The 22,180-nt window shown below is 46.6% G+C and overlaps 1 protein-coding gene and 1 pseudogene across 6 annotated transcripts in view; both read left to right on the top strand.

The window, feature by feature from the left end:
• Positions 1–18,846, top strand: part of LOC308555131 (acyl-coenzyme A synthetase ACSM1, mitochondrial-like) — a 42,905-nt gene extending 24,059 nt beyond the window's left edge. For 2 of the 5 annotated variants that reach the window (XM_081133004.1, XM_081133002.1), the window contains exons 8-14: positions 2,377–2,500; positions 4,703–4,783; positions 5,428–5,529; positions 14,542–14,669; positions 15,749–15,848; positions 16,669–16,788; positions 18,396–18,846. In XM_081133004.1, the coding sequence (XP_080989130.1) occupies positions 2,377–2,500; positions 4,703–4,783; positions 5,428–5,529; positions 14,542–14,669; positions 15,749–15,848; positions 16,669–16,788; positions 18,396–18,482 (742 nt within the window). In that variant the 3' untranslated portion in view covers positions 18,483–18,846. The remainder of the gene's footprint in view (positions 1–2,376; positions 2,501–4,702; positions 4,784–5,427; positions 5,530–14,541; positions 14,670–15,748; positions 15,849–16,668; positions 16,789–18,395) is intronic. The other 3 variants (XM_081133003.1, XM_081133005.1, XM_081133006.1) reach the window with 3 other exon arrangements.
• Positions 18,847–20,118: 1,272 nt separating this feature from the next.
• Positions 20,119–21,931, top strand: LOC308555133 (T-complex protein 1 subunit zeta pseudogene; annotated as a pseudogene). The gene has a single exon. The product of its transcript is annotated as a T-complex protein 1 subunit zeta pseudogene (transcript).
• Positions 21,932–22,180: the final 249 nt, after the last annotated feature.

Here is a 22,180-nt window from a genome sequence, read left to right on the forward strand (position 1 = left end):
ATGAAAGAATTCACAACTAAAAGAAGAGATGCAGAGAGGAAGTTTATTTTACTTTCCAAGGGAGGAAGGGCCAGTGTATTGCTAGCCAATATGGGGCAGGGAACAAAGGGTGGCCTTCTCTTTTAAGCAGTGGCTGTTGCTAAGCAACAAGGAAGGGAGGGAGGTTGTCTTGAAGTTGATCAGATTCCACAGAGGTTGTCTTGAAAAGTTACAGTTTGTTTACTTTCCAGGAGACAGTCCCGCAGGTGTCCCAGGGAGGGGTCTTGTCAGTATGTTTCCCAGGCCTCTAAACATGCTCAGAGCAGAAGTTACAAAGAGTTCAAAGGTGGCCTGTTTGAGGGGCAGAGAGGGAACTTCCTACTAACTACACGTTCCTTGCTTCCAATTACCCGAGTCGGGAAAAGAGCAGGAGGAGGGGGTACAAGAGTGGAGCCTTGACAGTAGCTGATCTTGTCCCACAGTTTGAACAAAGGGGCCAACAACCTTGGGATTTAATCACCAGGTGTTTCTCATAAATTGTGGAAGGCCACAGCAGACAAAAAGAGAGGCCTGTTTCCTGTCCTTATAAGTTCTACCATTAGTGGACATTTGGGTAATTTTCATTTTAGGGCTATTGATGATTAATACTGCATTGAATTCCTGCACATTTGCCCTGGTTCACGTAACCACTCATTTATGCAGGGTTTTCCAGGAGACAATTGCTATGTGGCACTGTATCCTCCGACCAGTTTCTCCAAAGTATCAAATCAATTTATGCTCCCACTGGCAGGGTAGGAAGAATTTCCATTGTTCCACATCTTTGGCAATATTTGTTTTTGTCAAAGTTTTTCATTTTTGCCAGTCTGATGGATGCATAGTTTTATTTTGCTATAGTTTTATTTTTGCTTTTCCCTGTATTTGTAGATTGATTTTTATCTAAACTGAAATCTCGTCTTTGAACCAAATGGGCATTTATGTATATTTTAGAGATTCTAAATGGGCATGGCTGCTTCAAAAGTCAGAGCTAACAAGTTTTAGATACAGAGTTAAAATATCAAGGAGTTCAGCAACTACCCTTACGAAGCTAACTCTGAACTACAACTTGATTTTATTCATGAGGCCTCCAACTGGCTGGACTCTGTCTCTATCTGTATTTGAAAGCTCCTACTGCAGCCACTTTCTGCAACATTCCTCAGATGATGAACTTTGTTCAATTCCAGTAAAGGTCCCACCAGGGTATAACTAATGACTCCACTGGAGACTGCTCATTTTACCTGCTTCGGAGAAAGCTCCAGGTGAATGAGGAAGACACTTTTAACGAAACCGTCCCCCCTGTCCACTCCTGACTCTGTGTGTACCAGGAGAGGGTGACAGGGAACACAGGGAAGGTGAGCCAGATGTCTGTCACCTCCGTCATCCCCAAGAGCTGACCTGCTGAGCCCAGTGGTAGTCAGCCCTCAGTCACTTCTCCCCATTTCCTTCAGGGATTCCATCATGATTGTGTGATTGTTTTTATATTATTTATGGAAATTTTCATGGGAAAAGTGGAGGAGAGGATCTGCAGCACACGACATGCCTAGTACATGATATACCTACTACGCAATCACAGCAGACTTCTGTTCTCTCCAAAATCCCTTCTCTCAGGACTGTTACCTGTGACCCCGCCCTCTTTTCTAACACCCAGCCCAATCTTCCTTGTGTCCTGAGCAATTAATTCCCAACCACTAACTTGCATTCCCCACTCAGAAGCACAAAGGCCCTTCGGGGCACATAACGCCTCTCCCCAGAAGGCAGGAAGCACAGTCCGACTACCAACCTGGCATGTCCTTGGAGTTCTGGCCTTCACCCCTTTGTGGTTTCCAAAAGCATCTCTCGCCCTGGCCGGTTGAGCTCAGTGGTTAGAGTGTTGGCCCACAGACTGAGGAGTCTCGGGTTTGATTCCGGTCAAAGGCACATGCCTCTTTTGCAGGCTGGGCCCCTGTCGCCGTGCATGTGGGAGGCAACCAGTCGATGTGTCTCTCCCACATTGATGTTTTTCTCTCTCTGTCTCTCCCAATCCCTTCCACACTCTCTAAAAAATTAGTGGAAAAATATCCTCGAGTGAGGGTTCACACGCGCACACACACACACACACACATACACACACACAAGAATGCTTCCCTTACACAAGGTCTCAACGTCCACATTTAATTTGATCCCTAACTGACCCATTAGCCTCATCACACACACACCTGTGGAAGAGCTAATAGGGACTGACGGGGAGTGAGTGACATCCACCCGGAAGGCAGGCATGAAAGTGAGGTAGCAGAAGGGTGAATGAGCTCCTGACTCCTGGGCCTGGGTCGGAGCATCCAGGGCCTGCTCTGACTGTCTGTTTATACCTCGTCTCCCCCTAAGCCTCAGGTTCCCCACCCTGGAGCACTGTGCTACCGGTGGGGAGGCCCTGCTTCCCGAGGAGCAAGAGAAGTGGAAACAGCAGACGGGCCTTATGCTCCACCAGCTCTACGGACAGTCAGAAACGGTAGGTGGACGGGCCCCTCTGGGCCAGCCAGGATGTGCTCAGCCACCGAGCCCAGCAGGTGACCTGAATCATGCCAGGACTGTGTACAAAGGCCCTACTGTGTGCACAGCCAGCAGACGGGATGATTCAGAGTTCTAGGCTAATTTGCTCTAAATCAGTTTGCAGAAAGACCATTCACACACAGCTCATCGACTTGTCAGGACACCAGTGTGCTGAAAACTATTGGACAAAAATTTAGGAAAGGGTGTAAGAACTATGTCCCTGTGATCAGGGAGCTGAAGGAACTATGGAAATGGAGACCCTCTCCTGCAACACAGAGGCCCCACCAGCAAGTCCTGTCCCTGTCACCATCCTGCCTAGAGCAGTAACCAGAGGCCGGACAGCAGCTGGCCCCAAAAGTTCATTTCTGGGTGTTTATGAGGTAGGCACGCAGGTTTGATTGTGGGGCCTGAGCAGGAGTAGAGGAGGGAGCAGAAACATCACACACAGACACACACACAGACACACACACACACACACACACTCTGATGCAAAGGGTGTCTCCGAGCAGGCAGGGGGCACAGCATGAGAGCAGGTGCCTGCCTGGAACGTCAGGGACTTCATCCGTCATCCTATGAGGAGCCGCCTCTCTTCCAGCACATTCTCAGTCCACCTCTGATGGTGACAGAGCCACTTCCCCAGCCTCCCATCATCCTGTCGGAGCTGACTGCCACCTCAGGACCTGTAAATGGCTGTTTTAGTCCTAATTCACATATTTGTCTGACTTCCCCCCCCCCCCCAAAAAAAAAAAAAATTCTTATTTTAATCAGTTAAGTGGTCTGCTTCCAGGCCTGAGAAATGTTAAGATTCTAGGCCTGTTCTTGCATGGCTCCCAGTTCATTTTTGGACAAAGACAACCACACACTACACCCATAACCCTGTCCCTTTGCACTGACTATTTGAAACAACAGGATACTCCTTTTCCCTGAGTGGCGCTTTAATCTCAAAGACCTTCAAACCTGCTCCCTCATCTGTGGATGTCCCCATGTGCCTGATGTGTGAGCAACAGCCTGGCAGAGGACGACCGTCCTCTCCTAGGAGCTCAGGCCTCAGTTGTCTCAGCATTGCCAGTGACAGGCTTCAAGACTATAGGCATACCACAGAACCTTCCAGAAGCTCAACTTCCCTGTCTCCAAAATGGGAAGCAGAATCTTGTGTATGGTGAGGAGGAGAATGAAAGGAAAGGTGTAAAGCTGCGGTGTGGGGCCCAGCCCTGCAGGTGTCCACAGTGCCCACACTGCTGTCCCCACCGGATGTCGGGAGGTGGTCTCCCAGATGTCAGGTCTCCGGAGCCGAATGGGGCTGTCTCTACGCCCAGGTGCTTGTTATCTACTGAGGAAAACAGACACGCAAAAATCAGTATAAGGCCCTGTCAGTGACAATAGAAATGTGGGGAAAATACGACAGAAGGAGAATCTCCCAGCTGACTTCTCATGGGGCCTGGGTGACGCTGGCTGACCAGTAGCCAGTTGAAGTCACTTGGTGTGTGTGGGCACCGTGCAGCTTCCAGCACTCGCAGGCTCTCTGAGAAGGGAGCGCTGGGTCATGCCCCTTTGACAGAGGAGATCCAGGGGCATTAACTTGTCAAGAGTCACACCCTGGTCAGTCTGACTGTAAAGCGCTTAGCATTAGAAAGAAGGCATTTCAGGGAACCGTGAAGGGGGCATAGGTTCATCAGGAGGCCAAATGCTGACGGGGCAGTGGGAGCAGAAGGGACAGCCTCAGTGATTTCAACACAGCCCCGAGAAGCGGCTGAGGCGGGATTCCTATCGCTGTTTAACAATCCCGAGTAAGTGTTTGTCAAATGGGCTCATGACCTTCCCCTGCCAAATGGGCACATGCCAGGCATGCACTGGGAACTCCACTACCCACAACACATGCCCTCAGCCCAGAGCCCAGCCCTTTGCTCCTTTCTTGGCCTCCCGCACCGGACCCTGTAGCCCCGGCAGCCAGCACTGGCCCAGCACCGTCAGGCGCAGTGAATGTCTGCTGAAGAGCTGGGTCAATGCCTTGAGCCTACAGTCCAGGCCTTCGAGCTCCCCCACAGGCTCCGTGAGCAGCGTCAAATGACATCTGGGAGCAGGGATGCTGTGTATGATTCTTGCTGCTTTGCGATCAGTCTGGGCCCTTTGACAACTGGCATTCTCTTTCTTCTGTGCACAGGGAATTTCTTGTGGCACTGCCCGGGGAATGCAGGTCAAGCCCAACTCGATGGGGAAAACCGTCCCACCCTTCGACACCCAGGTTTGGTCCTAAGGGCATGGTCATGGAGCACTGAGGGCTCAGCTGGGATTGGACCTTTGTGTGACACCAGGCTGCAGAAGCAGCCGTGCCCCCTGCCTGAGCTGTCCTTCCTCCTCTCCTCCTATTTTCCCTCTGATTTCCTGGGGTTTCAGTATTGTGGACATGAATGCAGCTCCCAGTGCCAGCCAGAGGCCTCACACACAGCAGTTGGCACACAGTAGCTGTGAGGAGCACTGGCAGCTCTGTCCACCAGCTGGTGCTCTTAGCTTTTCCTGATCCCTGTTTTCTAGCTTGAAGACACATTTGCAATATCCATATACTAAGACACATTTGGCATGTGTCCCCCCCGTGTCAAATAAATGGCGGGTCTAAGATCAACCCCATGTCTTTTGGGCCCCAAAGCCTAAATGAGAAATCCAGGGATTACAGAAAATTGTGATAGGCTGTAGGGAAACTCACTGAAACTCTTGACCTGACAGAGTGACGTGCTGATTTCAAAGCCTTGATGGGCTTATTCTATTTTCTGACAGGGTCCCTCCCCAGTGACCCCCACTGGTGTCACATGAATGAACCAGGCTGTGTTTGGGTGGGACAGGAGTGTTGGGGAGCCCTGCAGGGTGGGATTCACAGACCTTTTGTTCCAGATCATCGACGACAAGGGCAACATCCTGCCGCCCAACACTGAAGGCAACCTTGCCATCAGGATCAAGCCCAGCAAGCCCATTGGCCTGTTCATGTGCTATGAGGTAGGGCACCCTGTCTGCCCCTCCCTGGCCCAAGAGTCCCTGCAGTGATAAGGAGTGGACCCAACTCTGCATCCTGAGACTTCTTCACTTCTCCCTTTATTTGCTCCAACTCAATGAAGCCTGTTCTAATTAATCACAAAGCTCACAGTGTGTCCCACAGCCTGTGCTATCCTAACCCATGTGGCACTGACAAGACAGAAGGAACCCTGGCTTCAGAGTCATCAGACTTGGGGGCCGATGACTTCCTGTAGCTAAGAATACAGGCTTTGCTGGGTTCAAATCCTATCATCCAACTTACCAACAGGCATTCCCCTATCCCCACTTCACAGAGAAAAAAACTGCAGACTGGAAGAGTTATATGTCTTCCCCATGTCAAATAAATGGCACGTCTAAGATTCAAACCCACGTCTTTTGGGCCCCAAAGCTAAATGAGAAATCCAGGGATTAGGGAAACCTCTGATAGGCTGGAAGGAAACCTACTGAAACTCTTGACCAGACAAACCCTACCCCTCCCAGGGTAGTAGAGGCCACTAGGAGGAAATTCTCAGCTCCCAAGATTGGCCATAGAAGAGTGGGCAAACCTGAAGTTGACCTCATACCCATTTCCTTTCTCTAAAAGAACAGCCACCTGAGACTCTCTCCCTGTCACTGTCCTCATCACTCTGGCCTCCAGGGGGCGCTGCTCCTCATGTGATACTATCATCCTAAAGCAAACAGGCAGCCTTAGCTTCTCTGGAGCACAAGTTGAAGCTTGGATACAAGAGAAAACAAACACAGACTAACATGTATACAGATCAGTGGTTCTCAGCCCTGCCTGCACATTAGAGTCATCTGGGGAGCTTCTTCTAAAAAACATTAATGATTGGATTCAACCACAGAGATTTTGGTTAAATTGAACTGGGGTGGTCCAGAACAATGATATTTATTTTTACTGGGCATGACTTTTATTTTGTAAAGTGTCCTCACATATGCCCACCCTTGCCTTTTGTAGTCTGCAAAGCTCTTTATTTCACCATCTATTTTGAATGATAGCCTTGATGGATAGAGTAGTCTTGGTTTCAGATCCTTGTTTTGCATTACCTTGAATACTTCATGCCATTCCCTTCTGGCCTGTACAGTTTCTGATAAGAAGTCAGCTGACAGCATTATGGGAGCTTCTTTGTAGGAAACAGCTTGCTTTTCTCTAGCTGCCTTTAAGATTATCTCTTTGTCTTGAATTATTGGCATTTTAATTATGATGTGTCGTTGTGTGGGCCTCTTTGGGTTCTTCTTGTTTGGGACTCTCTGTGCCTCCTGAACGTGTGTGACTTTTTCCATCACCAGGTTAGGGAAGTTTTCTGCTATTATTTCTTCAAGCACGTTCTCTAACCCTTCTTCCTTTTGACCTCTTCTGGCACCCCTATGACGTGAATATTGTTACGTTTCATGTTATCCCACAGCTCCCGTAAACTGTCCTGTTTTAAATTGTTTTCCTTTTTGGTTCTCTGATTGAGTGATGTTTTTCTACCCTGCCTTCTAATTTGCTAGTCCAATCCTTAGCTTCCCTACTCTGCTGTTTATTCCTTCCAATGTATATTTGATATCTACTATGTCATTATTGATTTCCTTCATAGTTTCTGTATCTTTCCTCATGCTGTTAGAATCCTTATGATCAGTACTCTGAACTCTATCTTAAGATTACTTATCTCCATTTCATTAATCTCTTCTTCTGGATAATTCTTTTGTTTTTTCATTTGGGGCTTGTTATTTTATCTCCCCATTTTGGCTGCCTGTTTGGGTTTGTTTCTATGTATTAGGTAAGATCTGATAGGACTCTGAGTCTTTTGGATGGTCTCTGGTACGTGCCAATGTCAGACACTGTTTGTGACTGGCCTTGAGTAGTACCCTGTCTGAAGCTTTCAGCAATCCACAGTTTGTGGCTCCCTGTGCTGAGGCAGGGTGTGTTTGGACAGGACCAAGATGCACACCAAAGTCTGCTTTTCCAAGTCCTGGGTCCAGAAGAAGATCAGGCAAAGACTCAAGGTACCCTGAGGCTGATTGTTATTTAAAGGCTCTTAACGAGCTTCAGGCTGTAGCCCACAGCAAGGCATAAACTCCACAGGGTGGGGTGAGAGGTTTTCAACAGGTGGGTAATTGCTTCCCCCCAGGCAAAAGCTGCCTGGATGCTAAATGTCTGCCTGCAAAAGATGTCCTCTGCTGTTTAGGGAAATCACTCAGCACAGGAATCCAGATGCACACCCTCTGAGCTCTATCTCCAGAGCCTGAAACCTTAGATTCTCCTCACACAGCTATAGTCCACTCTGCCCTCTCTGCTGGAGCCCAAGCTCAGTGGCTGCACACAAATCTTTGTGCATTGGCCCTTTAAGAGAATGACTGCATTTCTAGCCTCCTCTCCCTGGCAAACAGAAACCCTGCTGCTTTTCACAGAGAGATGTTATATGGGCACCTTTCTCAATCCTGGTGCTCTGAGCTAGGATGCCCAGCTTTGGGTTTAGACCCCAGAGTTCTCAGGGGATCCCCCATAGCTTAGGTATTCTTCTAGAACTTCAGCTGCTGGGTCTTGGCCTCACTGCTCATGGTTTTGGTGATGCAGACTGGGGTCCTTGCACCAGGTGCAGCAGCTGCAGCTCCTCCAGGGGTGGGATGATAACTAGACTGTCATTGGAGGTGGTGAGGCTGCTCAGGTATCTTTAGGGTCTGCTCTCCACTCCCACTAACAATCGAACTTCCTTTCATCTCCTGATGGACACTTAGTTCACACCCATATCTTGGCTCCTGTAAATAAAGTTCCCATGAACATAGGGATACAAATGCCTTTTCAATTTCGTCTTTTGGGTTGCTTCAGAAGTGGAATTTCTGGGTCCTTCTTTGTCTCTTTTATATAGCCTTTGTTTTAAACTTAATTTTATCTGGAATAAGTATTGCTACCTGAACTTCCCTTTGGTTGTTGTTTTTTTTCCATTTTCATGAAATATGTTTTTCCGTCCCTTTCCTTTCAGCCTGTGTGTGCCTTTCCATCTGAAGTAAGTCTCTCATAGACAGCATATAGAAGGGTCTTGTTTTGTTATCTTTTCAACCACATATGTCTTTTGATTGGAGCATTTAATCCATTTGCATTTGAAGTAATTGTTGATAGATATGTAGTTATTGCCATTTTATTATTCATCTTTTTAAACTTTAATCTTTTTTTTCTTCTTCTTAAAGAAGACCCTTTACCATTTTTTTGTAGTACTGGTTTGGTAGTGATAAAGTCCTTTAGCTTTCTCTTATCTAGGAAGCTCTTTTTCTATCTTTTGATTCTATGATAGCTTTGCTGGGTAGAGTAATCGTGGTTGTGGGTCCTTGCTCTTCATCACTTCAAATATTCCTTGCCAATTCCTTCTGGCCTGCAAAGTTTCTGTTGAGAAATCAGCTGACAGTCTTATGGGAGCTCCCTTGTACATAACTAATTGCTTTTCTCTTGCTGCTTTTAAGATTCTCTCTTTGTCTTTAACCTTTGGCATTTTAATTATGTGTCCTGGTGTGGGCCCCTTTGGGTTCTTCTTGTTTGGGACTCTGTGTGCTTCCTGGACTTGTATGTCTATTTCCTTCACCAAGTTACAGAAGTTTTTCATAATTATTTTCTCAAATAGGTTTTCAATTCCTTGTTCTCTCTCTTCTCTTTCCAGTACCCCCATGATGCAAATCTTGACTTGAAGCTGTCCCAGAGGCTCCTTAAACTATCCTCACATTTTTGGATTCTTTTTTCTGTTTGCTGTTCTGAGTGGGTGTTTTCTACTCCTTGTCTTCCAAATGGCTGATCTGATGCTCTGCTTCATCTACTCTACTGTTGATTCCTTGGAATAATTGTCCATTTCAGTTCACGTATTCTCCATTTTAGACTGGTTCTTTTAAATGTTTTCTATCTTCATTTTTATGTTTCCTGTCTCTGTGTTGAAGATCTCACTCAGATCTTTGAGCATGCTTATGACCAACATTTTGAACTCTGCATATGGTAGATTGCTTGTCTCCATTTTGCTTAGTTCTTTTGCTGGAGTTTTTTTCTGTTTTTTCATGTGAGATGTGTTCCTTTGTCTCCTCATTTTGGCTGCCTCCCTATGTTTGTTCTATATATTAGATAGAACTTGTTCATCTCCCAGTCTTGGTAGAGTGGCTTTATGTCATGGGTGTCCTGTGGAGCCTTGTGGCACAACCTCCCAGTACCCAAGCTGGGCTTTCCCAGTGCACTCCCTGTGTGGGCTATGTGCATCCTTCTTTTGTAGCTGGGCCTTGATTGCTGTTGTCATGTCAATGGAAGGGATTGACCTGCAGGCCAATCAGCTGCAAGGACTGGCCTCGACTACCATGGAGGAATGCTGTGCAGGGGCCTAACCTAGGGAGCAAGACCTGCTTCAGAAGGGCTCTGGTGCCCAATGAGTCTACCCCTTGACTGGTTTGTTTGTGGAGGTGGTTGGGTGCTGTTCTGACTTGGTCTAAAGCTGTCCATGAGTGTGCTTACTTGGGGTCTCCCTGGAAGTGTAGGTCAAGTTCAGCGGTCCCTGGTGCCTTGCCCAGGTCCACTGGGCATGAATTACAAAGCAATCTCCACATGGCTCGTACTTGTGCTGGGCTTGGAGTGGCCCAGGAAAGGCCAAAGTGCGAACCAATGCCAGCTGCCACTAGTGCCATTAGTACCATTAGTGCCATGCTTGGGGCCACTTAGTAAGACGTACAGGGCATGTGGAGGACATATGCTGCTTGTTTGGGGTTTGTGAATCTTTGGGAGATTTTAGGAAAATCTGATGTATGAGCCAAGACAGGCCATTTGTATGGAAAACCACTGGAAACAGCTTAGGTGGGCCCATAAATTGTGTGGGGAGCGATCTCAGGGAATCACCAGCGCGGCCAAATGGTGTTAGCCAGGTTGATGGAGACTGAGATATGGCTCTTGGGGTGGGGGTGGGGGGAATAATAGCCTCTTCCAGCATTTCCTTCTGGGAGAAAGCTGCCCCTCTAGCCCTCACCGTGAAGCCAGATGATTCATTTCCTTGCTGTATGTCCCTGGTGCCTTTTCAGCTGCTGCCCCAGCTCTGGAGCTCAGAGCAAGTGACCCCAACTTAGTCCATGCTTAGACCCATGCATTCATTTAAGATGAATGCGTGGGTCTCCAGCAGCAGCCCCCCTCACTTAGCCACAATCCCCACTGGTTTTTAAATCTAGAAGTTATGAGGACTTCTCTTCCTAGCACTGGAACCCTGGGTGGGGATGGGGGATATCCCACTTTTGGGGGTTGGGACCCCATGTTCCCCAGGGGAGACCTTTGAGGCTGAGATATCCCTCCTGATTTTTAACTGTCATATGTGGGTGCGGGGTTCTCTCTCTCTGCCCATCCTACCAGTCTCAGTGTGAATTCTCTTTTACATCTTTAGTAAAAAGACTTCTGTTCAAATAGATTTCAAGCAGTTCTGAATGATAGTTATTCCGTAGTTTAGCTGTAATTTTCATGTGGTTGGTGGGGAATGTGACTTTGGCATATGCCTAGTCTGCCATCTTGACTGGAAGCTTCTTTTGCCTAGTTTTAGTTGGGTTATTTGTTTTGTTATTAAGTTGTAAGAGTTCTTTATTTTGGGTATAAATCTCTTCTCAGATATATGCTTTACAAATATTTTCTCCCATTCAGTGGGCTGCCTTTGCATTCTCTTGATAGTATCCATTGATGTACAAAGATTTTTAATTTGATACAGAACATTTAATCTATTTTTCTTTTGTTTCATGTCCTTTTGGTATTATATTTAATAAATCATTGCCAAATCAAAGTCATGAAGATTTTCCCCTATGTTGTCTTCAAAAAGTTTTATCATTTCAGCTCTTGTATCTGTTTTGGATCTATTTTGAGTTAATTTTTGTATATATAAGGCAAAAGCATGTGGACATGCAAGTTTACCAGCATCATCAGTTGAAAAGACCATCCTTTCCCACTGAATGGTCTTGGCACTCTTGTCTAAGATCAATTGAAAATGTATGTGAGGGTTTCCTACTGGGCTCTGTATTCTACTCCAATTGTCTATATGGCTGGTTTTATGCCAGTACCATGCTGTTTTGATTACTGTGTCTTTGCAGTAAATTTTGAAATCAGGAGTATAAATCCTTGAAATTTCTTCTCCTTTTAAAATACTGCTCTGGATACTTGAGATCCCTTTATATTTTATATGAATTTTCGGATGGATTTTTCTAGTTCTGAAAAAAACACCACAGAGATTCTGATAGGGATTGCACTGAAACTGTAGATAGCTTTGGATAGTATTGCTATCTTAATAATATTAAGTCTCCAATCATTAAGAATGGAAACCTTTCCATTGATTTGTCTTCTTTAATTTGTCTGGGCAACGATTGTTAATTTTCAGTATAGAAGCCTTTCACTTTCGTGACTAAATTTATTTTTAGTACTTATTCTCTTTGATGCTACTGTCAATAGAATGGTTTTCTTTTCTTTGTTCATATAGAATATTACTGCCTTCATTTAGTTCTTTGTCAATTTTTTCTCTTAGCTCTTTGGCCATATTTAACTTTTGTTTTTTTCAGCAGTGAAAACCATTTTATTATTTTTTATTTCTTAATTTATGTGTAGTTGGTGTACAATATTATATTAGTTTCAGGTATAGAATATAGTGATTCAACCTTGATTACCTTACTATATGATCACCACACGAAGTCTAGTAACACTTTTGATTTAAATGATGTTTTCTAGTAAGTCTGATGTCTGGGCTTCCTCAGGGGTGGTTTCTGTCTATTTTTTTTTTTTTAATTTATCTCTATTGTTGAAAGTATTACAGATATTCCCCTTCTTCTCCCCATTGATCCTCTCCTCCACCACCACCACAACCACCACCCCAGTCAATTATTTTTGTTTCTTTGAATGAGCCATGTTTCCTGTTTTCTTTCTATGTTCTGTGACATTTTTTATTGGTTGCAAATTGGGCTTTTCACTATTATAATGTGATAACTCTAGAAATCAGACTCTGCCACGTCCCTAGGGCTGAGATTGCTAGTGGGGGTATTTTTGTATGTGTTTGTTTGTTTGTTTGACCGTTGAAGGCCATAGTCATAGGAGTCCTTTGCTTTGAGACTTTTCTCTTTTTTTTTGGCAAAGACTATTGTTTGTCATGTGTGATTGTTGAAGTTCTGATCCCTTACCTCACTTTCAGGAATGTTTTGACAGGGATTCCCTTGACTGCCAGGAGCTCAAACAAACAGACAGAAACAGCAACAACAAAAGGAGAGAACTGCCACTGGCAGAGGGCTCTGCCCTGGGCCCTCCTCACCGCTCAGCTCAGCGGGGCTTGCTCTGAGCCTGGGGCCATCAGCCTGACCTGAAAGCTTGAGGTCTTCTCAGGGCTTTGCTGAGCACGCATCTTGCCCCGACTGTGACTGTGCGTGGCTTTCTAAATTCCTCCATGTACTTGAATATCCAAATTCCCTCGCCTGTGCCCAAAATCTCACCCCAGCTTCTCCTCCAGGCCACGGTCCGTTGTGTGTCTCCACCCGGTCTCTTGCCTCAGGCCTCTGGTTTTGCAGTCCGCCTGGTAGCTGCCATGAGCAGTGCCTGCCGCTTTTCCCACCTGTACTTTTACTTCTGTGAAATGAGGGCTTTAGTCCTTCAGGTGTCCCCAGACAGGTTAGAACAGATGCACACGATAATTATTATTTTACTTTAAAACATTCCTTGTATAAAAAATTATAAAGAACAAGTTGATCTGGGATTGCAAGTGGAAAACAGTTTTATTTCAAAGCAGGTATAAGCATAGCTATACTGCAAACAAAATGATTTTCTTAAATTCTAGCTGAACCCTGTTCCCACAAAAAGCTCTGATCTTGAAACTTAGCTCCCCGAGCTTTTGAAAACATGGTGAAGAGCCTCATTGAAATAATCAGAACAACTGAAAGGGAAGCTAAAAGGGATGTGACTCCAGGTTTTTTTTAATGTTTTTTACTGGGACCTTGTAAAATCATTTCATGTTCCACAAGAGAGAGGATCCCAACTCATGGCTTAGTGGTTCAGAGGCCAACCCTCCCACTGACTGGCTGAGTGACTCTGAGCAAGTGACTGTGCCTCTCTGAGCATAAGTTTTCTCTTCTGTTAAATGGGCTTATAAAAATGTCAGTCTCACACAAAACCTGCGCACGAATGTTCAGAGCGGCTTTCTTCACGATAGTTAAAGACTAGCAACAACCCAGATGCCCTGCAGTGGGTGAGCAATTAACAGACTGTGGCTCCCCGCAACATTAAATACTGTTCAGCAATAAACAGGGTCAACGTATCGATGACACAAGGGCCTGGAGGAATCTCTGGAGGATTAAGAAAGAAAAGCCAGCCCCAAAAGGTTACATGCTGAAGGATTCTACTTCAGTACCATTCTTAAAATGACCGAATTATGAAACTGGAGAAAAGATTAGCTGCTGCGTAGGGGTTAGGGAGGTAGGGGAGGAGGGAGAGGGGAGCGGAGGGAGGGGGGTCCTGGTGCTGATGGGACTGACTGGTGGTGAATACCTGAACCTACCCAGGCGGTGACATTGCCTAGTACGGGACACACTCTCACCCAAGCCAATGAATACGAGGAAACAGGGGAGAGCTGGGCGAGACTGGGGCCTGTAGCAACGTCAGTATCCTGGTTGTGATATCGAGCTATAGTTTCACAAGATGGGACCACTGGGGGGCAAAAATAAAAACTACCAGCCCCATAGACTTTCTTTGACAATGAGATGAGATAGTATTTGGGGGAGAAAATTCATTCAACAAATATTTATGACATCTCCCATCTGTTCAGCTACTGTGTTATATTAATATAATTGGCAGTATATTTTGTGCATTGAGTGCATGTAAAGAAAATAGACTCAGAGAAATTCCAAACATTGCACGGGTGCCTGGCAGAGTGGGAAGCAGGATTCGAACCCAGATCTGAGCCGTAAGTATCAGCTCAGTATCTCTAAACTCACAGCTCAAAATCTTTAAGCTCACTGCCGTTCTCTTTGCAGAATGACCCAGTGAGGACAGCCAAAGTGGAGTGTGGGGACTTTTACAACACTGGGGACAGAGCAACTATTGACGAAGAGGGCTACATCTTTTTCCTGGGGAGGGATGATGACATCATCAATGCCTCTGGGTAGGTGTGGCTGCCCTGGAGCCGAGAGGCAGGATCTAGCTCGCCTGGCCATTCCCCTTTCCTCCGTGCATGGGTGATGGGACCCTCAGCCTATTCCTGAGCAGAGCCACGTCTACAGGGCCCTGACCCAGGGTATCTCTGCAGCTCTCCCAACATAAAAACTAAGTTCAAGAGGGCCTGCGATTGCAACCACAATAAGACATCATGTCATTTAAAGAGGCGTATAGGATTGGGAAGGGAGACCTTATTTTGGCCCTTATTTGTCCCCATTTGTTGGGACAAATTATTCTCTGTGTTCCTCTAACGGGACACATGTCACAAAAACAACATCACGAAAAACAACAACCACAACCATAATAGTAACTAAACTTTATGGAGCACTTACTATGTGAAAGTACTCTCCTCAGTGCCTTGTATAACCCAGTACCTGCCATTATTGTGCCCTTTTTACAGATGAGAACACTGAGTCACTGACCAGTGAAGTAAATTGCTGAAACTTCAAGATAGTGCAGGGTGAAGCCCAGATTCGAACCAAGCTATTCTGGCTCCCAAACTGTTGTTCCTAATGCTTAGGTGATTGAGGGAGAAAGTGACACAAGTAACAACTCTTGGATATGTCAGGGAAATTAAGTTTGTTTTACTTTTTTAGTTTCTAAATGAAATGTCGATGTAGTGGGACTAGGCGGCAGAATTTCCCTGAATGTTTAAGACAAAGTTTGAGACTCCCAAGTGTCTGACACTTCAAAGTATGACTCTCTGTGGGGGAGCTCCTGGCACCAAGCCCCATAGCCCCAGAAGGACAGCTTCCCTCCCCTACCCCCCCCCCCCAAACACACACCCAGATGCAGTGAGGGGAGAAACCCTGGGAGCCTCTGAGCTTGGTGTTTCTTACACCTGGAACGCCCAGGTGTCGCATGTTGCTCCCACTACAGGGCCCTTTCACAGTCCTCTGGCTCTCGTGACAGTTGCCCTCTGTGGCAACGAAAGGTGTGAAACTCCCAAACATGAGACGAGCGCCTGGGTCAGTCCAGCCCTGGCATCTGCTCAGAGCCTCTGAGCAGGACCCGTTGGTCCCGCAGGTACCGCATCGGGCCCGCAGAGGTGGAGAACGCCCTGGCCGAGCACCCGGCAGTGGCCGAGTCGGCTGTGGTGAGCAGCCCGGACCCCATAAGGGGGCAGGTGAGGACGGGGGGCAGGCGTGTGGCTGAGGGCATCCGAAGGCTGGGGCAGGGGAAACTTCCAGAGCAGCCGGTGGGTGGGGCGCACTTGCACCGTGTGGGCAGCAGGAGGCACTGCGGCACCCTCTGTGACTTAGTAGAACCCTAAGAGTGTTGATTTGATGACAGCTCCTACTTGGTGGGCCCTTACTATGTGCAGCTCGTTTAACCCTCACAACCGCCTAAGGAGTTAAAGCCCCTATTACAGCCTTTTCATGGACGCAGACGGGCGTGAGGAGGTTCAGTAACTTGCCCAGATTGTGCCGCTCAGGGATGGAAACCGGAGCGCTCTGGTTCCGATACGCTCATCGATTCAACAAGGGTGTTGAGCACCCGCTATGAACAAGGGCCTGTGCAATGAAACGGGCGTAAAGAGCAATATAAAAACCATGACTTGCCAGCAATTACTAAATGCCCACAAGGCTCCAGGCACAGACCCGCACACACGTTAAGAGTAAAAATGGTGATGGTACTGAGGAGGGGTGATAATGAAGTTAAACCAGCTGCACCTCTTACATGTGTTATCTCGTGGAATCTGTACATAAGCCCACTGTGGGACGAACCTGCACTGTCCCCATGTCGCAGAGAAGGAATTCAAGGTTAAATAATTTTCCAAGGCAAAGTGTGGAAATTGGAAGTGTTTGGATTTGAACCTGGTCCTGTCCTTTTCCAAAGGGTCAAGTGTCAACTTGTTTTTCCATTCATTGCATAAACATTTACTTTTTAAACCATACAATTGGTTGCCACTCACCCTGAGCCTCTGCTCTGGTTCTGAACTGCAGGTGGTGAAGGCTTTCATTGTCCTGACCCCACAGTTTCTGTCCCATGACACGGACCAGCTCACCAAGGAGCTGCAGGAGCACGTGAAGTCAGTGACAGCCCCGTACAAGTACCCGAGGAAGGTGAGTGAGGGCAGAGGCTCGGTGCCCTTCCCGTGCTCCGTTGCCCCAGGTCTGGTAGGGAGGCCGGGTGGCGCTTAACCTGCCAATAGAACGAGCATTTTTCCCTGCAGAGCAGCAGCTCGGCTTAGAGGCGCAGTGCTGCCAAGCGAATGAGACGGAACCTCTGTCCTCGGTCAGAAACTGCAAAGCCTGCTGGCACTTTAACCTGAGGGCAGAAAGTCAGAGAAGTGCCCAAGGCTATCCAAGAGATTATTTAAAATCTTTCATAATTTAAAAAAGACATCCAAATGAGTCACTTCCAAACTATTTTTACTTTTATTTTTATTGATTTCAGAGAGAGAGGAAGGGAGCAGGAGAGAAACATCAATGATGAGAGAGAGTCATTGGATGCTTCCTGCACACCCCCAGCTGGGGACCCAGGCCAGCTGGGCCCAAACTATTTTTGTTTATTTTTTTTTCCAAACTATTTTTAAATGATTTATACTAAGAAATACATTGGATACTGCAACTCAATACTTAGTTACATACACAATAAACAAATTTTAACACATTTATATTTATCCTTACAACATGCACTCCATTCCGATGCTTTGTATTCTACTACAGTTGTTTTTAATGTTGTGCGCAAGCAACAAAAATGTCCAATAGAGAAATTCTTAAATTATTTGTAAAATTTAATATTATCCTATAATTTAAAATGGTGTAGATTTTTTTTATTTTTAACATAAATATGACAATATATTATTAAGAGAAAAAGCAGGACAAGCAAGAATACACATAATATTTTCGGATCTGTTTAAAAACAAAGTTTGAAAGGATATGTATGTCAACAAGTCAACGATTCCTACATTGTCTGAATGTTTTTAGTCAGTGCATTTGTAAAGCTATGTAGCTAACAGTTACTGAATATTTACTACACGTGCCAGGCCCTGGATTCAATGCTTCACATGCATTATTATTTAATCCTCTCTGCAACCTGAGATGGTTTAACCAAGTATTTTACGGAGAGGAAATTGAGGCTCAGAGACTCAACGTAAATTGCCTGAGAGTAGAGTTAATACAAGGCAGAGCTGGACCTCAAACCCATGTGTCTAACAGCAAAGTTCTTGCTTCTAATGCTGGGCTTGCTGCCCCCTCGAGAGTAGAATAGGGGATGTGTACCAGTTAGGGGCTCGATGCTATTGCGGGTAACAAACAGCCCAGAGCCGTGTGGCTTATTCTAAGGGAGGCATCTCCCTTGCTCATGGCACGTGCCTATCCTGCCTGGTTCTCCTGGGACCAGGATAAAGGAGCAGCCATCATGTAGGTACCTGCCAGGGGCTGTCAGAGATGGACAGAGAGGGTGGCCAGGCTCAGTGGTTCCAGACTCTTCTGTTGGAGGTGACCCGCTTTGCTCCCACCACATTTCATTGGTCAAAGCACGTCACAGGGCTGCAGCCAGCTTCAGGGGCTCAGGAGGAGGACCTGACATACTTGCTGGGGCCCATTAGAGCCACCGCATGGTGCCAGCCTGTCTGGGGAACATTCAGGGGCAAAGGAGAGGAGTGGGGGTTGGTGGGAAACGACAGCAGGACTAACTCAGGATGGTTTGCTTTCTCCTCGGCCAGGTGGAGTTTGTTACCGAGCTGCCCAAAACCATCACTGGCAAGATCCGAAGGAGCGAACTTCGGAGACAGGAGTTTGGCCGGGTGTAACTGCAGGAAACTCAGGACCCCTTTCCAAGTGCGACCTGGGTAAATCCCTGGCTGCCTCGGCTCCCCTACATGGCGGGGTAAGGTGGGGATGTTGAGAGAGTTCATTGGAAGCGCACAGGACTTCCAGCATCCCAGCATTTCTGTTCTTTTAAGTTAACATCGGCCGGGCAGGCGTGGCTCAGTGATTGATCACCGACCCATGATACAGGAGATCAAGGTTCAATTCCCAGTCAGGTTGCAGCTCGATCCCCAGCAGAGGGCCTGCAGGAGGCAGCCGATCAATCAGTCTCTCACTATTGATGTTTCTCCCTCTCTCCCTTCCTCTCTCTGAAATCAATTAAAAAATATATTTAAAAAAGAAAAAAGTTAACATCGGTCACTCCCCTGCCTCCAAGTCTCTCGCTCCTTTGGATTGCCGAGGTGAGCTCTTGAATTAGGGCTGAAGGTATTGAATGCTGACATCAGCATCAGCAGTGACCCTGCACTGCGCATTCATCTTGTGCATGACCCTGTGCTAAGTACGGTCCCTCCATGCCTCTCCCCAATCCCCATTGGAGAGAGCCCAGGGCCTGATTCTGTCTCCAGGGCGGAGTGTTCCTGGGTGGCCCTGCCCATCCAGGAGATGACCAGGACCCAAAGGTCCGGGAGTGATGCTCCGAGCAGCCCCAGGCACCTGCCTTGGCTAAGGCTCAGCCTAGTCTCCCTGTGGTCAAGTGAGTGACCTGCTCTCGATGACCCGAGTCCCAGAGGACTTTCCCAGCCTTCTCCAGAGGTGCTCAGTCCATCATTCCTAGGCAGGACCCAGGGGCCCAGGAGTCTTACCCCTCAGCTTTCCCCCATGTGCACCCACCACTCATTCCTTCCCAAGGATCCAGGGTCTTCCAGCCCCTCTCCGAGGGCCCAGAGTCCCCCCAGACACCCCCCCGACACACTCTATAAGTCCTTCCTGCCATCAGAGTCTTCCCCAATTCCCCTCTCCCTGGGCCTGGGGTTCTATGAACTGACCCATCCATCCTTGGGGCTTGAGATGGGACCTACAGGGGGACACTAGAGGCTGGAAGGAGCAGGGACAGAAGGGGCTCAGCCTGGAGAGTGGGGAAGAAGCACCCCCCCCCTTCTCCCTCACCTCTGGAAGTCACCCTTAGGGAGACTGCCTCTAAAGCTGCCCATTGCCAGGGTGCACAGACAGACAAGCTCACAGGGAAACACACAGACACCACAAGCACAGAGACTCACAGGCACAGACGCCCCAGTCTCACCTGGGCACTCAGGCGCAGGGCTCACAGCCAGGCTCACACAGACCCACACTGTAGACCCCCGCAACCACACCTTGAGGGGAACACACGCACGGACACAAACACTCGGGGCCACCTGAGACAGCCCCACAGAGCACACCACACACACACTGGACACACACATGCACACACCAGCAGCGACATACAAGGACACTGGACAGACACAAAGAGGACCGCAAAGACACAGATACAATCAGGAACACCCAAAGGGGCAGCACATTCACACACACAACGAACACGCACCCAGGCAAAACAAGTCCTCCCACAAATGCTGAGTCATGAATTCACTGTCTTGGAGGAAATATTAAGAATTAAGGGGTTCCTCTTTTGCTGGCTCAGCTATGGCGGCCGTGAAGACCCTGAACCCCAAAGCCGAGGTGGCCCGAGCCCAGGCAGCATTGGCAGTCAACAGCGTGGCTTGGGGGCTGCAGGACGTGCTGAGGACCAACTTGGGGCCTAAGAGCATGACAAAGATGCTTGTTTCTGGTGCTGGAGACATCAGGCTTACTAAAGATGGCAATGTGCTTCTTTATGAAATGCAAATTCAACACCCAACAGCCTCCTTGATAGCCAAAGTAGCGACAGCCCAGGATGACGTAACTGGTGACGGTACCACTTCCAATGTCCTAATCATTGGGGAACTGCTGAAACAGGCGGATCTCTACATTTCTGAAGGTCTTCATCCCAGAGTAATAACAAGGATTTGAAGCTGCAGAGGAAAAAGCACTTCAGTTTTTGGAACAAGTCTAAGTAAGCAAAGATCTGGACAGGGAAACACTCAGATGTGGCCAGAACATCTCTCCGTACTAAAGTTTATGCTGAACTTGCTGATGTCTTAACAGAGGCTGTAGTTGACTCCATTTTGGCCATTAGAAAACAAAATGAACCTTTGACCTCTTCGTGGTTGAGATCATGGAGATGATACACAAATCTGAAACTGATACAAGCTTAGTCAGAGGTCTTTTTTTGGACCATGGGGCACAGAATCCTGATATGAAAAAAAGAGTAGAAGATGCATACATCCTCACATGCAATGTGTCGTCAGAATATAAAAAAAAGAAGTGAATTCTGGCTTTTTTTACAAGAGTGCAGAAGAGAGAAAGAAACTGGTAAAAGCTGAAAGAAAATTCATTGAAGATAGAGTTAAAAAAATAATAGAACTGAAAAAGAAAGTCTGTGGTGACTCAAATAAAGGATTTGTTATTAATCAAAAGGGAATTGACCCATTTTCCTTAGATGCTCTTGCAAAAAAAGGCACAGTAGCTCTGCGCAGAGCGAAAAGAAGAAATATGGAAAGGCTGACTCTTGCATGTGGTGGGATAGCTCTAAATTCTCTTGATGACCTAAATCCAGATTGTTTGGGACATGCAGGACTTGTCTATGAGTATACATTGGGAGAAGAGAAGTTCACCTTCATTGAAAAATGTAACAATCCTCACTCTGTCACATTATTGGTCAAAGGACCAAATAAACACACACTCAAATCAAAGATGCAATAAGAGATGGCTTGAGGGCTCTTAAAAATGCTATTGATGATGGCTGTGTAGTTCCAGGTGCCGGTGCAGTGGAAGTGGCAATGGCAGAAGCCCTGATGAAATATAGGCCCAGCGTAAAGGGCAGGGCCCAAGTTGGAGTTCAAGTATTTGCTGATGCATTGCGCATTATTGCTCAGAATTCGGGTTTTGATCTTCAGGAAACACTAGTTAAAGTTCGAGCAGAACATTCAGAATCAGGTCAACTTGTGGGTATGGACTTGAACACAGGTAAGCCAATGAATGGTAGCAGCAGAAGTCGGTGTACGGGATAACTATTGTGTAAAGAAACAGCTACTTCACTCCTGCACTGTGATTGCCACCAACATTCTCCTGGTTGATGAGATCATGCGAGCTGGAATGTCGTCTTCTGGAAGGTTTAATTCAAGCTTCACTTGTTTACCTGAATCATGAAGACTCTACGGAGTTGATCCTAAGAATACAGCTATGGAAGTTTTGTCCTGGCTTCAAATGATTTGCAAAGGAATTTTTTTTTTCCCATATGAAGAAAGGAGAGAACACTGGCACCACCTATTCCAATTCCAAAGTCTGAAGCTATAATTACAGAAGTTTTTAAATTGCACTCAGTGTATGCACAATAAGCAGGCCATTTTCACCTAGTATGCACAAAATGTTTTGCTTTGGCTTCTGTGATATAAAAATACATGTTAGAAAACCATATGTTATCTACTTTATTAAATATTCCTTGAAAAACAAATTTTAATGGTTTACCAAAAAAGGTGTTGAGTTTTCAGAACATACAGTTAAATCCAGAGCAGTCTCTGTACAAGTTACCCAGAATCATCTCAACCCAGTGGAAGTCTGTCTTCTTCCACAGAAGAGGCTAATAGAATCAATACCAAGGATCTTA

Source organism: Miniopterus schreibersii, assembly GCF_964146895.1.
Source record: "Miniopterus schreibersii genome assembly, chromosome: 3".
NCBI classification, from domain to species: Eukaryota; Metazoa; Chordata; class Mammalia; order Chiroptera; family Miniopteridae; genus Miniopterus; species Miniopterus schreibersii.